Source organism: Cyphomyrmex costatus, unplaced genomic scaffold (genome assembly GCF_001594065.2).
Source record: "Cyphomyrmex costatus isolate MS0001 unplaced genomic scaffold, Ccosl1.0 scaffold219, whole genome shotgun sequence".
Classification (NCBI taxonomy): Eukaryota; Metazoa; Arthropoda; class Insecta; order Hymenoptera; family Formicidae; genus Cyphomyrmex; species Cyphomyrmex costatus.
The window spans coordinates 131,919-153,699 of record NW_017276246.1 but is presented as its reverse complement, the minus strand read 5'-3'; the positions used below and the strand labels follow the sequence as shown (position 1 = coordinate 153,699).

At 36.4% G+C, this 21,781-nt stretch overlaps 1 protein-coding gene across 2 annotated transcripts in view; it reads left to right on the top strand.

Annotated features, from left to right (window-relative positions):
• The window catches only part of LOC108773722 (lachesin), an 85,634-nt gene that overhangs the window by 47,847 nt on the left and 16,006 nt on the right, over window positions 1-21,781 (top strand). For both annotated transcript variants that reach the window (XM_018539632.1, XM_018539633.1), the window contains exons 5-6: window positions 5,524-5,741; window positions 6,919-6,994. In XM_018539632.1, the coding sequence (XP_018395134.1) occupies window positions 5,524-5,741; window positions 6,919-6,994 (294 nt within the window). The remainder of the gene's footprint in view (window positions 1-5,523; window positions 5,742-6,918; window positions 6,995-21,781) is intronic.

Below are 21,781 nucleotides of genomic sequence, written 5' to 3'. Positions count from 1 at the left end.
ATTTGAAATTTAAATCATAAGAGTGTCTAGTGTACAAAATGATGAAAATATTTTCAAATTAAAACAAATGATTATGTAAGGAACGATTAGAAGCGATTTTAGCTTAAGAGAATCGCTGTTGTTTCATACGAGAACGAGGTCAGGAGAATCTCAAGATTGACGATGCGGAAGCATTAAGGAAGGGCAAGGTCAACGATAATGTTCTTATCGCGCTTGTGAAACAGCTGCTTGCTTATCATGGCTCATAGGTTCCCTCTCGTTAGACGATATGCGCATTGCGTTCTAGAGATAATCTGATTGAACAAATAATCCCACGATCCTGCGCAATTTCACGAACGTCTCGAACGTGTCTCTGTAGAAAGCATTTTGCATAGTACTGTTTTTAATTTCATCTTGATTAGAGAGAATTGCTTCTTCTTGAATCTTTAACGCGCGTGGAAAGTATCAACGGTCTTTAAAATTACTGAAAATGTTGGCGTGAAAGAAGAAGTAAATAAACGAGAAAGCAAACGAATTAAGTGACACTCGATAATTGAAAGTTCATTTTCACTCGTTTTATTATTTTGATCGTTTTTAATCGTTTTAAAGTTCATGTGATATTATTATTTAGTAATATTTCACAATTTTACTAAAAAAAAAATCTGGTCAAAAATGGACGAAACAGAATTTTATGGTTAAATTTATGTATTAGAATTCCAGTTGAGATAATCGGATACAATATTTTTGTAAAATCTACTAAAATTCTTATTTTCATCAGAATTATATCAATCAGAATTCTAGTTCTCTCAACTAGAATTCTAGTAAATTTAACTAGAAAATTCTGATTCGTTCATTTTCCATCAGAATTACTATTTAATCCAACAAGACCATTCTTCACAGTGCATAATTCATCAAAAAATTGTTCATATATTCTAGATGCGGGACATTTATATTTCATAAATTTTTATCTTTATTTTCAAGAAAATTACTGTTAAAAACTGAAAAATTAGTAATATATTTTTTTCCCTTTTAAACGTACATGATCCTCCCTGTCACAAAATTATAGTGAAGCTTGTTGGAAATAACGGGAAATAAAAATAGTCGTGAAATCCTCAATTATTTCTCTTTAATACAAATTTTCATAAAGTTAGAGAAAAATTTTCATAATTGATAGGCGTACGCGTCTATTTTTCTTTTCTCCCCTCACGCGGATAATTTGACAGGAAAGCAGCGCGTAGCGGTTCGACTGGAAACATCGAGGCAAAATTTTATACGTTGCATACTGCCTGAGCAAGTCAGCGCGTCCAGACATTCTTTATTAAAGGCCACACCGATCCAGAAGGCTTCAAGACCTTTCGCGTGATGAATGTAAGGTTGAACTCTTGTAACCTAACCCGTCTCGACCTAGCCTGCCTACCTTTACCTAAAGGACGTACCTTTAACTCTGTTTAACTTCCACCTGAATTAGCTTTCATCTACCTTGCGGGTCGTTCCACACATTGTTCTCCGCAATCTAACTCGACGTCGTTTACATTTCGCAGCGGCCCGTGCTAATGTTTAAACTCTTCACCGTTCACCGCGGATCACTTTGCTCGGTAAAACATCTATTACCTATAAAAATTTCCCGCTTGAGGCATGCATTGTTATATGCCACGCGTTGAAACGAAATTCTGTGAGAATTATGAGTCTTTAATTCCTTTCTGACCCATTGAAAACAATTTCTGCTTGCAAACAAACGAATCAGAAGATTCTGGTCACATGTCAATCAAAATTCTGGATACGTCAACTAGAATTACATGATAGATTTAATCAGAAAATTCTAATCTGTTTATTTTTAACCAGAATTCCAATTAATGCAACCATACTCTTGTTTTCAGTGTGACATTGAACAATATTTCTCTTTTAGTAATAAGGCAATAATTTTACCAATATAATTACGCATTTGATTTTGTTTCTTACGTATATATATATATATATATTCGTTAATTAAAATTCCGATAAAAAGTGGAACGTTTCTTTGGATTAGATTAAAGAATAGGGGGAAATATTAAAGAATGAGAATTTTTTAGTAGCCTGTACCTGAAGAAATAGGTCGTTGCCGCATTCTTACTGAGAAAGTATTTTTAAATCAGTCAAAGGATACGAACGTAAAACCAGATGCAAAAACATTTCAAAAAACTTTATAATGTATGTAGATCTCCTGCAATTAATTACGTAAAGTAATGCACCGTCAGTGCACACGAAGAAGTGTCTTACGCTGAAAACACTCTGCTTCCATCGATCGAATTTGACATCGCGTGCAGAAAACAATTTGAGGAAAAAAAAAAAGAAACGAAGTAGGATGTCCAACGATCGACTCCAGTCGCAGGCCTTCGTACCAGTAAAGCCCGAGCTTGTCTGCGCAATAAGGATCCAAAGCATTACGGACAACCTAGGTCGGTCCCGTCCCTTCTCACCCTCAGACGGAATGTTTTGCATTTTAAGAAGGTGTCGGATATCCTTTGCGTTATCCGAAGACAGGCCTTCCCTGTTGCCTCGCGCTTGTCGCGTAGCGAGGGCAGGGGGAAAGAAGGGAAAAAGGTGGAGGGAGACACGAGAGGCAGAGAAGAGCGATCCCTCCCTTGAAATCCGTAGTAATTCACGGTCCTGTATTACGTGGCAAAAAGAACACCCCTCTCCCCTTCGGCGAGACGACCGATGCTAGCAGGGTCGCTTTACAGTGAACGAACGAAGAATTCGCGCGAGCGTGTTAGCAGAAGCGTCCGATGTTAGGTACATTTAATGATATTTATTTTAGGTACGCGTTCCCTTCGTTGTTACAAATTACAATCGCAGTAAATTTCTATTCTCGAAAATTTCTCGATTTTAATGTTGACAGAGTAAAAGTGGATTTTTCTTTCTTTTTGTTATTTTGTGCATTATAAGGAAAAAATATCATGGAAACCTTATCTAATTATTACTTTTATTTATAACGTTAAAAATTTTTGAATAAAAAAAATGTTTATAATATTTTACGAAATATAATATCGCGGATTTTGGATTATCGTAGATATCGTGGAGATTGAAGTAATAACGTGTAGTATTACACACAAAAGAAAAGAAATATTTCTCGAAAAAATAATTTTGAAGACTTTCGACGATTCAAGATTTCGAAAATATTCGTAGAATATAAAAAAATTGTTCATCTCTGAAATATAATAATAATTTGAGATTTTCATCACATATTCGAATAAATTTATATTTTGTGTTTGTCATTAATTATAGAATACCATTTATAATAAACGGCAAAAGAGTAATATTCTACAAACACAAAAATAATAAATACGACGAAAATTTGGAAAAGTTGTGAGTGAACGAAAGAATTGAGAAATAGTCATCGGAAAAAGGATTGGTTGAACTCTCGTGTGGTCATTTTCTAGAGAACTCGAAGGACAATCGCATTTAATCGAGTCGCCGTTTACCGAGGCTCTTGCTTAAAGGAGATCCCAGATGAAACGAGAGCAAACTCGATCGTTCCGGTATCTAGGAGCTGACAAACTCTGTTTTTCTTCCTTTTCCAGGGAAACTCTTTTAAAAAAGCAGTACTTTCTCTTTACCGTAAGATATATTTCTCAAGTTGTCTTTTAATGATTTGATTTTATTAAATAATTAAAATTAGTTATTAATTTAACGGGAAGATTTACGGGTTGTGTAATTATTGTACAACAAATTACAGAAAATTGAATTTAAAGAAAAAGGTTATAAGACAGATGTTATTTCGAAAGGTTTTCTTTGAGAAAAATTATGACCGTGCAAAAAAGTATTCTATAATATAAATCAAGAAATGGATGTATATAAGAAAAAATAAACAGAGATTTTAAAACGCATTTATAATTAAACTACGTAATTTCGTAAGTTTAAGGGAAAAATTTACCTGTCCATCATATGCACAAAAGTCTTTCGTTTTATAAAATAAAGTTTCTACCATTTTTGACATGAGTACGAAGAGAGGAGAACAGTTAATTCTTTGTGGAATTTGTAAAGTTAGCTTCTCCGTCCCTGACACTCAACGAATAACCAATATTATTTAAATGCTGAAATCATTTCCGTGATTTTGAACGTCTCTTTTCATCGTATGCTTCTGCTCAGATTTTTCACGCATGATTTCAAATCGACACCTTCTACTTCTTGATCTCTATCCCGGGAATAACGCGTTTGAACAAAAATTCAAATTCAATTCCGTTATTCTCTACATTCGAGAACCGTAGTTGCTTGCTTCCGTTTATATTTTTATTTGTGCAACCGCCAATCATTGACATCTGACTTGTTTTACATGATATTTTTCTCGTGAACATTACGACACTTTGCGAAGGAGGATGGGTTAGGTATATTCTTAGAAGGTTTAAGTTAAATTGAAGCGCTCTTACCTCGAGGAAATGCTATCACCAGCGTCGACAACAACGGCAGGAGCTGTTCATCGAAATGGGATTACTTTTTTATTAAAGGACCGCGTGATACGCATTTAAGATTCACGGCATATAGCAAAAATTAAGTTCTTTCCATGTTATGTTTATATAAAACTTTAAAAAATACTTCTCTCCCTCTCTCACTCTTTCAACTCACATGAAAACACCTGCATAGTTGTATTCTCGTGCTCATTTTTTACATATGTAAACAATTTTTATTTTTTAAATTATATTTAAAAACATTGAAAACATTTTATTGCAATCTTTTTGACGTGTTAACTAAAATTTTAAAACACATTTTCTATATTTTAATATTTAATATATGCATATTTTAACGTTTTATATGATTAAATTATTATTGAATGTTATTTCTTCTTAATAATTATTTATTAAAACAATAATGGAGAAATAGAAATTGAAGCTCTTTAATATAAAATTTTTATAAGAGAAGAAGAGTAATACAAACAACCATTGCCAAAAGGCAATATTGGGGCATAAACATTTGTATCAAAATGTATATTATGTATATAATTATTTGTGTAATACTTTATCGATTTCGCTTCTATAATAATCGGAGAGATAATAGTAAATCGCAAGAAAGATGGAACATTTTAACACAAATATTTTTCTATCAACGTTTATATTCTGACGCCTTTTTCTCGTATGATCGAACAGATCGTTAGCGGACTGATAGTTAAGGCCACGTGCCACAATGTGTTTTGCTTTCTTTATTGGCTTTGTCTATATCATACAATCTCACCAATACCAATATTTAAGTAATAATGCTATTAAAATTCATGTAATTGGAAAATTCTTTTTATACTGACAATGAGAGACAATCGCTGCTAACTCCGATTTGAGGATATAGCAGAATTTGATTCGAGATCTGTATACTTTGAGAAGTAAATTCGTTCGATTATATTCCCAAAAACTGAGTTTTCGAAAAAATTAATCTCAAGTCATTCCTTTGCAGTGCGCTCGCAACCAAACCGGTGAGCGAGATTTATAGACGTGTGGAAGGGATATCGATCGTAGGCCCATCGTGTATTGTTAGTAATTGGAACATTTATGAGCCAATCAATCACTTCTGCTGTTGCAGTCCCCCCTATGCTGTGGATACCGCACCAATTGGTTGGCGCACCCTTGGGTTACTCCGTTATTCTGGAATGCTATACCGAGGCTCATCCGACTTCTTTGAATTACTGGGCGAGGGAGGACAACTTAATGATTCACGAGAGCAGTAAATACAAGACTGTGTCGTTACCCGATAAGCCATCTTACAAGACGCATATGATGCTCACGATAAACGATATACAGGTAAGTGGCATTTATCTTATCGATAATCAACAATTCCGTTTGGTTTTCAAATAGCCCATTCAAAAATTCTCAAATTCCTCATATTTTCAATCGTGTAAAAACGATTCACGAAGAAAGGAAAAAAACAAATTTTTCTTTAATTGAACGAGACTTTATCATTAACGGTATAAATGGTATAAAAATAGGTACCTTTACTTTTTTCAATACGTTACATGAAAATTAAGCGCTGTTTTTCCTGCATATTTAATGAATTAGAATTGCACGATAAAATGTAACATAATTGCTGTTAAAAAAAAAAAACGCGTGGCTTAATCATGTACACCGCGTTAAAATTCACGATTGGGTAATAGCACCATATCGTAAATCACGATTGCACACTGGCGATGAACGCGACAGACGATGAGAGTAATAAAGCACTCGTCTAGAGTATCTGCGTATACAAAATAAAAATGCATAATGTACGGCGTTATATACGGCATTATGTATGGTTACATAGATACACCACGATAATTTATCATTATTCAATAATAACGATATTAATATTTTAGAAGAATAGTTTTAATAGTCGTTTATTTAATATTAAAAAGTCAAAATCTCGAGTCAAAAAATTCAGAAAAATTCATAATTTTTTGCAATAATTCTTTTTTTTTATATATTTTGTGCGTGTAACACATTTCAAATTTTGCCTGAAGAATAATAAGGATCTCTGAACTGTCCGAGTACATAATTGATTATTTATTTATTTATTACGCATTGATAAAGAATTACAAAATGAATAATAATTACTATAGTAATAGATGAGAAAACAAATGAACGAATACGCAAAATGAGACACCAACAGAAACTTGCTACTTTAACGTCTACCAGAAAAGAAAGTGAGCACTAAATTACGATTATAAAAGCAATGAGAACGAAACAAGAGCGATTTGTGATTAGATTGTTAATGCTTTCTTCTTAATTAAGGGTAAAGAAATGCTTCGCATGAAGAAAATGATTCTATTTACTATTAATTATAAAAGAGTAAATTTAACAAAATTTATAATTATACGAAATATGATAAAGCGTTTCGTTTTAAAGTTTAAATTAGTAATTAACAAGAAATACTTTTATTGTATTTACTTCATTAAAATTTCTATGCATTTTAGAGAATAATTTGCTCGCGTCGGTTTACTTTCAGAGAGAAGACTACGGTAGCTACAAGTGTATCGCCAAGAACCCACGTGGAGAAACCGACGGGACGATTCGTCTGTACAGTAAGTGTCTCGTTTTGCCTGCATGCGCCCCGAGCCATCCCTTCAGTACCGTTTACCAAGGTAATGACGGTTCGTCGCGAGCTGTTTGGCGCGTTTATGTCGTGCTGTCATTCCCCGGTTGTTTACGAAGTCGACGAAGACGGTCGGTTCTCAACGAACTACGTAATTTCTACAGCACACCCGTTGACGGATACCGTGGTTTCTTCGGGCAACGTGCGTTCAGTATATGGTTTGACACGGTTAAACTCCACGGCGAACGCGCGCGCGTCACGCGATCTTCCTGCTAGACAAATATACCGACGTTAATTACCTCTGCCTAATATTTGCCAACAGATCGCGATTCGCAGTGGCACTTTCCTCGAATTAAATCGCAACATTAGTTGGCTACAGTTTAACGCGGCTGTGTAAATACAAAAAACAGTTCTATGTACTACCGTTTAGAGTTTACCCTTGACTGGGTCTCAATATTCCTACATTTTTTTTCATATGACGCGCGTACTTTTTTCTCATTTTTCTTTTTTTCTTTTTTTCTTCGATTCGTTAGTCCTCGCGTACGTTATACGTTACCTTCGTCGTGCGCGAGGTGAAGGGAATAAAATGCATACAATCAAGGATTTCATCTGCGGCTTACAGCTATGATAAAATTGGAGGTATGGATGAAATATGGGGACGCGCGTATGTATCTCATGAAAAAGAGTATGAATCGGGACATGTAGAATCGAGCAAATAGAATCGATGGCGCTTACGAAAACGAATGCGGGATCACTCCATTAGTATGGATCGGTTTTTCGCATTAGCAATATTCAAATGAAGCGAACATTTAGCATAAAAGACTACCGATAAGAGAGAAGGTGGTGAAATGTAAACCTCCCTAGTTCGATGGAAAATAAAGGGTGAAAACGATTATTTGATATATGTGGGATGTTTGATATATATTCTGTTTTTTTTTTGCCGTCAGTCTCAGTACGAATCTCTGCAAATTAATAAATTAACAAATTAAAATTTTCTTGAATATTTGAATTACTTAAACGTAAAAATAGTTACGCGAGAAATAGATATTTTTAAAAACAAAACTTGCGTTATATACGCTTTCTATAAAATAGATATTTCTTAATTAATTACACACCTAAAAATATTATTCTTTTCACCGAAACAGTCTGTTTCTATTAAAATTGATATTACTTTTAAACATAGCTGTGCGAAACGAATAGTCGCAAAATTCGCGCGTGCCGTGCATACTATCCATGTTGTGGCGAAACAGATGAAAACAGACGAAATTAAAATTTTTCGAAGACTTTTTTTTAGCTTTGCAAATAAATTTTCCTTTTTTAAGATGAAAAAATTCGTTCTTTTTTCCTTGTGTTGCAACAAAATTAACTACGATATATCACAAGGGTAAATTATTGAGAAAAGCATTTTCACGGCAGAATCCTATATTCCGGTCGGATGAATCGTTGGACTATTGGCGTGGCGCTAATGCTGAATTATTGGTATCCCCGAAAGGGATGCAGGATTAACCACGTACTAAGAGTCATGTCTCGCAATCAAATGCGTTGTATATGAACATCGTTATTATTCTACTCTAAGACACGTAATTGTTGATTATTGCTACGTTTAAAGCCAGAAATACCACCTTGCATCTACGATTGCTTGCATAAACGATTTTTATGATCGACTGTATATCGATGTATGTAGCAATATGTGATAAATTTGAGGCGAAAGAAATATAAAGTATCCCCGATAAAAAAAATATAAAAAATCTTGAAATATTTAATAAATTGATCTTGAAATTTTATATTATTATATAAATTACTCTTTTAACAAAAATTAACATTCTTATCTTGTACGGAGGGACACAAATAACAAATAAGGAGAGATGCGCCCTTTTTCCGTCCATTTAAAATTGTCGATTTAGAATCGACTGTGACCATCCCATTGTTCCGTCTACGAGCGGGAGAATGAGAATACGAGGAAAAAGTCAGACCAGAAAGGAATTCGAATTTCTCAGAGCTTCTCCAAAGAGGAAGCGGAGAAATAACTTCGAAAAGGTCCCACGAAGGCTTCGTGGAGATGCACGACGGTCCAGGGGAGAGAAGCAAACAAACCTACTTCGGTACAGTCAGTAACAACCGGCAGAAGTAACGGAGCCCTTCCTTGAAGAAGGTCGAGCCGGCTCGAAATTAAGTAGCGGCAGTTAGAGATATGTCAGACGAGTTTTATTAAGCGACATAAAAAAAGAGATTTGTAGACTGACTGAAGGAAACGAGTAGGAGAGCAAGAGGATAGGAGGGTAAGAGGGATACCTTACTTCGTGGGGTAAGTCGTCCCGCGAAGCGAAGACGATTCCTTGGTTGCGGAACTCGTCTACAGCGGCAGTAAAGAATAGGGGAAACAGACAAGGGACCGAGATATGAATTTATTATTAAGAACCGCCTAAGGGGCAAAGTACCCCTGTTTCTTGATATCCGAGCGCATTTTGTGCTTGCGTCTTACCTCGTCTTTACCCCCTTGAGGCCCCTTTTTTTCCATCGCGACAGAGAGAGACCCGTTCTCCTCTTTTCTGCCCTACTTGAAAAAGCTCAAATTTCCTGGCTAATTTATTCCGCGGTCGAGTCAAACTGCTATTTGCGGCGGCATTGAAGCGTGGGCTCGGCACGCAAAATGATAGATAGAATGAGGAGCAAAACTTACGGCGTTCGCTTGGATAGTAACAATATCGTATTCATTCGACTCCTCCTTTATCTCCCTCTACCGCATACTCTTCCCTTGTGATTTCCTTAGCCCGAGCGCCGTATACATAATGCAACGTCCACCCCTACCGCATCCGCCAGTTCAACCGCTCTGTGTCGCTGCTAAGACGCGGATTTAATAAACGGCCGTTACGCGGCTGCTTTGTCGACGTCCATAATGTCATTTTTTATTCCCCTTAATTCGGACATGCTTGCTTATGCATGGGACATTATCCCTTAACATGGGATCCGTCAAGAAAAGGGTGTAACACTAAATTAGTGCAAATAACGTAACACTTAAATAGATAACATCGCGACATTTTTTTGAGTCAGTTGACAATTATTGCCTTTTATTATTCAACGATATCGCTGTCTTATTTTAGAAGTAATATAATTTAAAAATGATGTTTCTCAGAAAAGAGAAGACACTGTTTTTCAACTTGATAGAAAATTGATGAATCAAATTAACAAAAAATATGTATTCTTAACCAGAGATGTATCCAAGATTTTTTCGAGGGAAATTATATTTGTCGTTTTCGTTTCACACAAGTCTTAAAAAAATTTTTCGAATTGTAACTATTTTTACGGAGTTAGAATTATCTTTGATTATTGATGACATAAAGTTTACTTAATTTATTTATAGTAAGGTGAATGTCCCGATTTCTACTCAAGTTCCTATTTCTACTCACTATGAATATGTCTTATTAATATAAATATTCTATTGATAGAATATAAATTGCAGGAAGGTTAATTTCAAATTATTTATAATATAAATAACCTATCAATAGAATATTCAATAGAATCTAATATAAATAACCTATCAATAGAATATTTGTATTAATAAGACGTGTTCATAGTGAGTAGAAATAGGAACTCGAGTAGAAATCGGAACATTCCTTATAATATCTCGAAAATTATATTTTTTTAATTATTCTATTTCTTAAATAAGGAAAGGAAACTATATATTAAATAATAAGTTACTTTTCTCTTCATATGATCTTAAAATATGTTGCAACATTATAGTGTGTTTATCACTTTGTCATAATTATTTGATTGTTTCTAACAAATGGCAATTATTAGTTAATTATAATCATTGTGCATATATTATATATATATATATAGAAATCGATTTTATCATTATTTTATCACTTTATCATTTTATTTGACGAAGTATATCGTTTTAACGATTGATGTATACATTCCAAAAATTGCATTTTTACACTTAACAAATCTTGATACCGTAAAACATTCTCGAAAGACAATTATAATGCGACTGGCGACAGTAAAAATCCCTTAACGCTTAACAAGCTCTTGATGAAATTCTTGCAAACGGAAAACTTCTCGTTGTACTCAAATTCCTTCTGCAAATCCATACTGAGTTGTCGGACTTTGAAAACTTTCGCGGTCGCGTGGTATCGTGGCTCGCAAAGTTCTACGAGCTTTTCATTTGGATTTGAGAATTTCACTAACGAATTCTTCAGCGTAAGATGCAAACGAAGTCGTGGCCCAGCGTGACTTTGATAAATTTGTTGTGAAACTCTTTCTGCACATGCATTCCGGACGCTGCTAACGCAGCGGCACTTAGCAATTTTGCCGTCGGAGTTGCACCGAGGAACGAATTTCACCGAAAATCTCGTTTAGATTTTGAAACGTTGCCGGCAAGCATTTTCTCGCTGATATTCACGCAGATAGTATCTCCATGAGAAGTTATATTCTTAACTTATCCGAGGGGTGTCCTCCGAAGAAATATTCATTTCTAGATTTTCAGCTATATTGATATTTCTATTTCTTGAACAATTTTGGAATATCTCTCTCTTTCTCTCTCATGAATGTATCATAAATTGCATCTCGTAAGAACATAACTGTCTTATAATTGTCTTATAATTGTCAATCATGCAATTACTATGACATTATTGCAATTAAACGTTTTTGGAGGCTTTCAATGAAACATACATAGTATTCAAACTATTGTTATTCATGTATATGTATATTTTTATAACAAATCCATAAAAACAGTTAAAAGAACAATAAAATTTAAAACTTTTTATAAAACAATTTTTTAATAATCATGATGTTACATGCTCGCACTCTCATAAAAAATGACTCAATAAAAAATATAATATTGTTATAGGAAAGAAAAAAATTGCATATTTTTAAATTGAATACCTATTTATTACAACAATATTAAACACAAGTTAACTGAGAGCTAATCTTGCTTGTTTTAAGCTTTTTGGAGTAAATAATGTTGATATTAATTTGTATATTATAATATATTATTATATCTGCACACTCTCCTAAAAATTATTTCTATTTTGATTTGCCCCTTTTCGTAAAAAGTATTTGAAATTAATCATATTACTTTTTTCTGAAAAGCTGATGTATTTAAAACATAGTCCGTATATGTATATTAATAATAAAAAATTCGAAAAATTTTAAGTTGTGTCAGATGCGATGTGTAATGTTCTACTTATAACATAAAAGCTACACTGATATCCGTTTTATATAACATATTATTTTATTAATTAATTCATTATTTATAATAAAAGGTGATAGTGTAACGTAAAATTTTGTGAATATATTGTGTGTACGTGTGTAAACTCTATAATAAAGGTTTAAAACTACAATTTTCTTCTCTATAAAATGGTTCTTGCGGTATAATTTACAATAGAAATCACGTGAGATTTCACGTCGAAGAACTCGCCGTTGAATTGTTCATCGCGAGCGAACATAACTGTTTGCTCCGTGGGCACTTTTGGACGGTGTGCGATATCACGAAGTTCTCTATTACCTCGGCTGCTTTAATTATGAATTGATCAGACTTCCGCGAACTCAGCAGACACAAAACGGGACGTCCCACCGATGGCACACCTTTCTATAACTTCGTCAGCACGCGAAGGCGTAAAAATTTTGTACCGGGTTGTATGGAGACCTGCTGTCTACCTTCGGGGCATGAGTTCGTACCGCACGGCCGAAACTTTAACGTGGAAAGCCTCGGGGTCGCTTCGAAACTTTTGTCCTTCTCGTTGAGTCGCGATTCTTAGTAACCCCCGATTCAATAAATTATTTATGATGCAATGGACGAGCAATCTTACACCCCCGTTTACTATACCTAAGGTACGAAACTGCGACGCTCCAGTAACGCTGTATAGCGCTGTAACTTTGTCGATATTCTTTCCATCAACACTGATATGTTGATATGTGCGTGCACTTCTTTTCTCTCTTACCAGAAGAACATTTAGTAAATTCAAGAAGAACGTTTAGTGAAACATGATCCATTATTTCATAGAGTTTATAGAGTCGAAATTTTCCGAGAACCTATAATAAATTGAACTTTAAAACGTGAGATACGCGTTAAAAATAATCTGTATTTCGAAACGCGGAGATAATGATTACGGAAAAAATATTTCACGCGTGTAACGGTGTGATATACATTCTGTAACCGAAATGACTTCATTTACGCACGAGATTACGACAGAAAAATAATTTCACGTTATCATATCGCACTAATGTTGCATAATCGGAATAATGTCCACCGTTGTCGCGGTACGGCGCGTTCTCGTGACTGTGTGCTCTGAAAATTGAGAGTCTATTTTTAATGGGCGCATTTCTACATATATGTGTGAAATAATTATGGACAGCGACCTTGTTACCCAAATTCGTTACATGTGCTTCACTCTGATTGCAGAATAAAAAAAAGATAGGTCACTTGCTTATACGACGTAGCTTTCGAATTCTATAGATATATAAATTGTCGCTCACACACACACAATAGCGGAGATGAGCTTTCGCTCGTGAAACTAAATCAAAATCTGTTAGCGCGTCTCGAACGATTTTCCACATTCCCGGAGCGATCATGAATATTCATGGCAACTTTGTGACGTATTTTTGAAAGTGAGAAAATCTTAGAGCGCCCGTGAAGAGGTAATTAACTTCACGCCTCGATGCCAGCTTGACGGAAAGAGTTGCCGCTTCCCGACACATTTTTGTCTCTTTACTGTGCAAATTTCACGTGGCGTATTTTTAATGGTCGCACGGTTGAATTAATTGCGGAGTAGCGGACACTGCTTCGTTACTTCCTGAAAGGTAAATTCGTTAAATGTCTCGTTCTCTCGCCGTACACGCGGACAATATGCGTGCACGTATTTGCGTATGTATAAGCGTGGAAGCGGGCGACAAGTACTTTTTATGAGAGACCGTCCCAGATTTATCGTCACGCAAACCCGCTGTGAAAATAGGTCGGCGGAAAAATCGGCGGGGAATATCTTCGGAAAACAACAATCGCCTTGAATGTATCAATACGTATTTAGTTGTGTTTGGTGTATATTTTTTTTCTTTTTGTTAAGCTATCATTGTTCCTGATATCTGGACTGCATATTGTTTGTAGGTTTATTATTCTAGCTTCTACAATAAAAAGTTCAATGCATATTTATATATCCTTGATTAAAATTTTTTAAAAAAGAAGGATTGATATATACCCTTTTGCGCGATAAAAATATTGCTAAGATTATTTACTACAATTATACAATACAGCGATTAATTTCTGATTTTAGAATACTGAAGATTAATAGATACTTAATATACATATATTGCATATTTAAAAATTGGACGCGTAAGAATATATTTTATTAAATATAACAGAATTTATGCTTTAATAAATATAAGCTCCTGTTAAAGCTTTTTGACACAACTTAAAATTTTTTTTTTTCGTTTCACAATCCCTAAAAAACTACTTTTTAAATTGCAATTTTGACAATTCTTTTAATGAAGTCACTTCACTTTTAATTGATAAAGTAACGTTTGCTTAATTCAATCATGATAATTACCTACTTGAAAATCACAATTTTTGAGTTATATTATTTCCGAAATAAGGCTAGAATATTATGTTTGATTCATAGAGGAAAGAAAACCAATCTACTGTAATACTTTGTACCATGTTATTTTATTATAATATATTTTTTAATTATTGAAAAATCTTTTTCGATAATAAATTCTGAAATCTTATTTAAATAATCGAAAAAGTGTACTCGCTAATTTTTTGCTTTTATCATTAAGTCACGTGTTAATTTGATTTATTATAAAGATATTCGTAAATAATCAAGATATGACTCAAGAAATACATTTTCAACGCAATATTATCACTGATTGTCAGTAAATCAAACGGGATATAGGAAAAACAAATTAACGATGAGAAAACGACAACTTACGTTCTATTGCGACGAGAGTTCTACGTAAAGCTAATACCTATAAAAGCCGCTCGAAACGGCCAAAACTCATCAATCTAGGGATTCTGTCTGCGACTTTTATCAGTCGTGCGCGCCGCCCAACGAACGCGCTCCGGGGATAATGAAAGAAAAAGTGTCGCCGTCCGTGTCAAGCTTTAATTGTCATCCTTTATTGGATGGTCACTCGTTGTCACGTCAAGACAGTCTCGGCGATGTGTAAGCTCACAGTCAGATACTCTGGCACGCGTCTGTCTCTTCTCTCTCTCTTCATGTCTCTTTTTCAGCTTCCACTTCGTCGTTCTCGTCGTGCCTCTCGTCGGCACCACGGGGGATACCTCTGAGAAAGAGACGCCAGATGAGAGAGCGATAGAGAGTCGCTTGTATAATTCATAGGACCACCCGGCATTCGTGGTCGATGGATCAACCCCGGTCGTGCCACTACGCCTCTTCGTTTTCCCCTCCTTCGTCCGGTCTCCCTACGATAGTAACCCCCTCGGCATCTCAATGCTGACCGACCAGCAGATTAGCCCAAGGAAATTGCCAAACTTCTCTTCGCTCCGGCAGGAAAGTCGATTCCGAAAGTCGTTCCTCAAACGGCCAGTAACGTCGGTCTGTTGGGCGACTACGCCCTCCCTCCGGCGTCTGTCTCTTAAACAAACTAATGCGCTGTAACTTCGTCTCACTCTGTGCTGGTGGGTCTTTACGCGTCTCCTTTTGCGTTTGCGCGAGTGCTAATTCGGCTAGGAAGACTCTCGGTGCCAAGACTGAAGGAACAAACAATAATACTCGATTTGCGAGACAGAGGAGGGTAAATCGTTCGTCGAAAGTTTCTACACTAATTTTGTAATATTCGAGTACTCCTTGTAATAACACAGTAACGTAATATTCGGATTGATCTTCTTCTCGATTGTCGATTTAGAAATTTAATCAAAACAAGTATTAACGAGATAATTGTAATATTAATCTAAAAATTTAGTCAACGATTAAAAACATCGTTGTTTTTCCACTAAGATTCCAATCTTGTGTAATAAAGTGTTCCATAGTGTATATATTTTGGTTAATGAAATATGTAAAATATACAGTTAATGCATAAAACGATTCGATTATATCGGTTATATTGCTGCGAAATTGCCTTCACACTCATTTAATGGTACAAGCTTCCAATTACCATTAACATTGACGACGAGTAAGCAAGCGGAAGATGAAACACCACGAAGATGGTAAAAGAGCTGCCTCAATCGGCGTCGAACAGTTCGACGAATGGAAATATATATATCTACGTACGGTAATGCGATTAAAGGGGGAGATCTAGGAGAACGCAGGAGACTAGAGGAGAGAAGGAAAGAAAGAGGAGCAGAGAAAGAGAGAGAGAGAGAGATGGAACGCGCGTTAAAAAGAAAATCCCCGAGAAGGAGGAGAAAATATTTCCATAAAATCCGCGGAGACGATGCCTTCGAGGGAAAGCCAATGTTAGTTCTCGTTCGGTGGATTCGCCAGAATCCGAAATCCGTCCTTGCGGTTTGTCGCTGCCGAGTCTCAGACGTCAACGCGATTTCATCCCGCGCCGTAAAATATATAACTTCTCCATAAACCCACCTCGAGAGAAGTATTTCGCAAGTACCGCGCGAGCTTGTCTTTCGAAAACTGCAAGATTATAACGGCACATCGAGTGATGAATTTCTGACTGCCTCTATTTACGTTTCTTAACACATCATTATATATAATAGGATTATTGTTAATTCGCATCTTCAAAGAGATATTGAAAACGTTATGCGATGACACTTGGGATATAATTTGCGATATAAAGTCTGACAAAACATTATTGAATTTGAAGCAAAGAAACTCTAGCTGCGCAGATCTGGTTGGAGATGAATAGCGATCTAGTAGTTAAATCAGCCATCTCACCGACATACTTCATTAAAGTCAACGTTCCGTTTACGCTCTTGTCGATTACGCTACGTGTTGCGCGAGTCTTCGTTCACGACAGGATCAGCCCTGAGGCTGGTGTCGAAAGCAGATAATATGGATAGGAAACTCAGACAATAATAATCCTCGATACGCGCAGGTAGAGAACTCTCGCAATTATTACGAAGGGCGACGGTTGCTTAACTGAAGTAATTCCGTTAAATTACATGAATTTCAATTAAAATGAATTAAAGCCGAATTAAAAAAGAAAGCAGATAATTTTACGATAGAATGTACACATTAAACGCGATACTTAAAAAATTCTGCGTTCAAAACAAATTTATGAACTTTAAAAATTTATTTTTAAAATCTGTATTCAATGGAACTTATTGTTAGATTTTTACATAAATATATCTTATTATTTACGAGGATTGATATATTTTTTAAAACTGTTTCAATTTAAAGTATAACAGAAGTATAACAGATCAGCAATAATTATAATGATAACACGGAACTCACATAACAGTAAGTAATAAACCAATATAATTTGTTTTATTTGTAAATGACATGTAATGAATGAGACTTCAGTCGTCCTTTTTTGTTTTACTTCGAGCACACGCTTAATGGAAAAGTCGTTGGAAAACTATTGTAGTTTCTTGGACGCTAATTAGATCAAATCAAGATCCTTATTAGCTGCTGCAATTCGAATGAACATTCGGCTACCACGTGCATTAGCATGGGCGTAGGATTTCAGTTAGAGGGAGGAGGCCAAAATTATATCTTTACACATATATAACTTATTAAAATACTTATACTAAACCTTTCGAAAATTTTTAGCGAACTTTCTTATAATACGAATGACGTATGGTCAACGAGCGTTTAACTTTTCGTCGTAAAAATAATTGTCACAATTTAATCGCTTGCCAAAATTTAGGGTAGGGGTGACGAGCGCTCTCTGCCCTTGGATCGCCCATGTGCGTCAGGTCCACAAATACAACGGCGTATATTTAGTAGTCGCGTATCAGAATCAGAAAGCCGGAAATGACAGCGACTGGAATCCGAGGTGGCGGACGAGTAACGTATCGAGAGCCAAAGGAGAGAGAAAGGGGCCACGAGGTATCGCCATAAGGGAGACTCGCTGACGGCGGTAAGATTGATTGGAGTCACGGGATGGAAAATTAACGGTCTAGCCCGAATGGTCCAGGGTTGGGCAAAAGGTGCAGGAAGGCGCCGCAGTCGAGGTATGGCGTCGTGACAGCCGCCGCATACTAATTCCCCACCTCCCACACCCTTCCTCGGTCTGTCTCTCTCTCGTTCTCCCCTCGCTGTCTGTCTTTCTCCATTTCTCTCCCGCTATTCTCGCCCCCCCTCCCTCCCTCCCTCCCTCCCCTCGTCCCCCCCGGCATCTACGAGCTGTTTTAGCCACCCTTAACCGCGCTCCCCCTCCCTCCCTCCCTCCCTCCCTCCCCTCGTCACCCCCGGCATCTACGAGCTGTTTTAGCCACCCTTAACCGCGCGCATCCACGCCCTCCCGCTCGACCGCTCCGCAAGGAAATGCCTTCCGGCGGACACCATTGGCTACTTTATCGAGATCACCGTTTGGAAATACGGTCCCGAACAAAGGCAGTTCCTGATAGAATTATAACTACGTTATATGGCCCACCGTAACCCTTTCTGATCGTTACGGGATCCTATTAACTTGGAGACCCGACAAAACGCAGGAACCCCTATCGTGAAAAGATCCCACGGAGAAACTGCTCGGAATCATTCGCAGATCTGTCAAAGGAAAACTGATATACGCGATATACCTTTTACATTGTTTTATCACGTGTGGAACACGTCGGTAGGAAACCAAGCTACTCTTCCAACCAGCGACATTGATAATCCCATGGGATATCAACGCGGATCGTCACAACATCCGCCTTGAGACTGACCCAGTTGACGCGTTAATGGATCGATGCGTCACAAGGCGCGTTACTGTGACGAGCCGTAGGTTGATAATTATCAAAGAGGGCTTTGACTTCGTGTTTACGAAGGGGCAAGGGTCGACGGGATCGAAGTTGTATCGTCCGAGGATCTGCTAATACCACCTGTATATCTACTTCTCCAATCGCTAATTGAATCAAATGGCCGAACCATCTTCGATCGATATGTTAGTGAGAGATTTCGTCGCGAGTAATTACAGACATGTAGCGGCAGCTGCTGACAAAAGCGGGTCAGCGCGCCCGCTACTACCATTGTTTCACGGAATTAGGTTACGCGATCGTAACTCGACGAAGCCTGGTAATTTCCTGCTTGTCGTGCTGCGCCGAGATTCGATGACGCCTACGGCAAATTATTTCCTACGGATCTGTCGTCGATTTAGTTAATGATCGCGGTCCAACCGCAATAATGGCAGCATTGACAATTGGTGGCCATCGGCCTGGTCGCCTAACGCCTAACGCATGCTCTAAATGATTTACAATTTAGACCGCGTATAATAACTACGCCGTACTGCGATACGTGAGATAAAGAATGTACGATACGGTACGAATTATGAGGTCTGAAAAGTTCGGGCCATTTATTGAAAGTTATTATCGACTCTTTGACTAATTCGGAATTGATCTTTTCTCATAAAGATATCGAGAAACTGTAATGATTTTCGATGAATTAATAATTGCAAATATAAGAAACCTATGGCGAACGCTAAAAAAAAAAGAAAAAGAAATAAGAAATGAAATCATTTTCTTTAATCAGTTTTAAATGGATATTTAAGTGTAGCTTACTAAAGCTATTTTTAAATATAAGATTGGAAATCAAAAAAGTATGATGAACAATGATTACGCTGGATATTTTCGCTTAAGAAATGATGTTAAAATAAATTAAAGAAGTTTCTAAGTAGTTTCCCTTCTGGAGTAATTTGTATTTTAAAATTACATTGTTCTACATATCACGCTTGTCTAAAGACCGATACCCATATAGTCGCGATTCTTATATTTAAGATTATCTTAAGTACAGTCTTAAGAGGTCATAAACCAATAATATAAAGCCATATTACCAATATTATTTGAAATATTATTTAAGACAATTTTTTAACATAAGAACTGACTATAAATATCGATCTTAGACGTTATATGGATATTACAAACTTTAATTCAATTATTTCTAAAGCTTTGTTTTTCTAATACTTTGAATGATATTTTGTTAAAAACTAATAATTGCCATTATTATTTAATTTTGAATCTTCTATAACGTATTTTATCCCTCGTGAATCGATTTTAATACTTTAAACTTGCAAACCTTGATGTACATATTTAACGTTCTACAAGTAGATTCCTTTTGATTATTAACATTGGTTTCCGAATTGTATGTAATTCATATAGTGCTAACTAAGATACGCTAACAAAATTACTCGCTTAGTGAATAACATTTACATTAGACATCTGAACGTCTTGCGTATACTCATCGCAAGACGCAAGGAGAAATTAGACGGAAGGCAAATGAGCGAACGAGAAAAGGGGAAACAGATCGTTTAGTGATGCACCGATGAAAAGGGATGATGCTATTAGACTAATTAAGGCATTTTAAAATTTTAATGAATTTTCCTAGCACGCTGACTGCCGATAATTATTTTTAAATCGATGCATTTTTGGACAGCTGACTTTTCGTATAAATTTTACAAGTAGTAGGTATATATGTAGAAAATCAGTATATATATTGTATATTTCTTTTCTGTATCTTTACTAGATTTTATTAACTTTTTTTATTAATTTTTCTGTGACAGAACACTAAATTAAAGAGCATTTCTACATTTATATCTGCGTCTGAACATTTATTATTGACGATCAACGAATCTTGCAAAGTTGCGACCGCCTCTGAATTAAATTTTGATCAGGTTGGCACCTAAATCTCTAGACTCTAGTATGCTACAAATGCATATTAATTGGGCATAATTAAAGAGCTGATTCGTCGACGGAGGTCGACACGTTAACTGGTCCAATCATCAATCAGCTCAGTGAAGCTAAATGGTCAGGACAACGGGTTTTAATATCTCCTGAGGAAAATAAAAGTTAGTGCGATAAATCAAAGGTGAAAAGTCGCTGCCTTACTTTCTCTCTCTTTTCCTCTTGCCCTTTTTTTTCTTCCTTTCCTTCTTCCCTCTCTATCGTTCTCTTCTCTCTTACTTTCTTCTGCCTTCTCGCTTTTTCCTCATTGCGCTCTCAGCTTTAATCTCTTTGCCTTCCATCGGTGACTTGCAAAAATGATAAATGAATTTCATCCGCCGTGCGTGCCATATTTATATCTATAAAACTGGATAGTAGCCTCATAATAACCACAATGACGAACGATGACAATTTTGATGGCAACAATCGTAATTTGTTTGCACAGATATTGAAATATTGATCTTTATACGTGGAGAAGCTTATGAACGACAATGACAATCGCAAATTCAGTGTCTCGCCATCCAATTTTCGATAATACAAATTTTTCCCCCCCCCCCCCCCCCTCCCATCTCGTGCGTGTGTACGGTGACACACGTCGCGAGATAAAGTTGCACGTCGACACGTCATTGTTGTAATTTTTGCGGTAAACATCGCCACTCGAACACAAGTAAAACGGGGGTTGAAAGTCATTTAGGTATTATCTTACGGAAAAGACGTCAGGGGCTACATATTTGCATTACGTTCGCGTGTGTAAACACGTCTGCTGAGGCGCATACTTTGTCATCCTATCCTATTTACCTTGGGGAGAACGCACCTTCACGGCGTGCATCGCGTGCACCCTCTCTACAACCTTGTCGCTTAGTAATCGCTCAGGTGCTTGTGACAAATAGCAATGACCTCTTTCGCTGTGGACACATCCTCCGTATCGAGGCTATCAATAGATATTAAATTATGCCTCTTTAAACTTATGCCGTAGAATGGCGTAGAGCAAAGGAATAATCGTGCGGA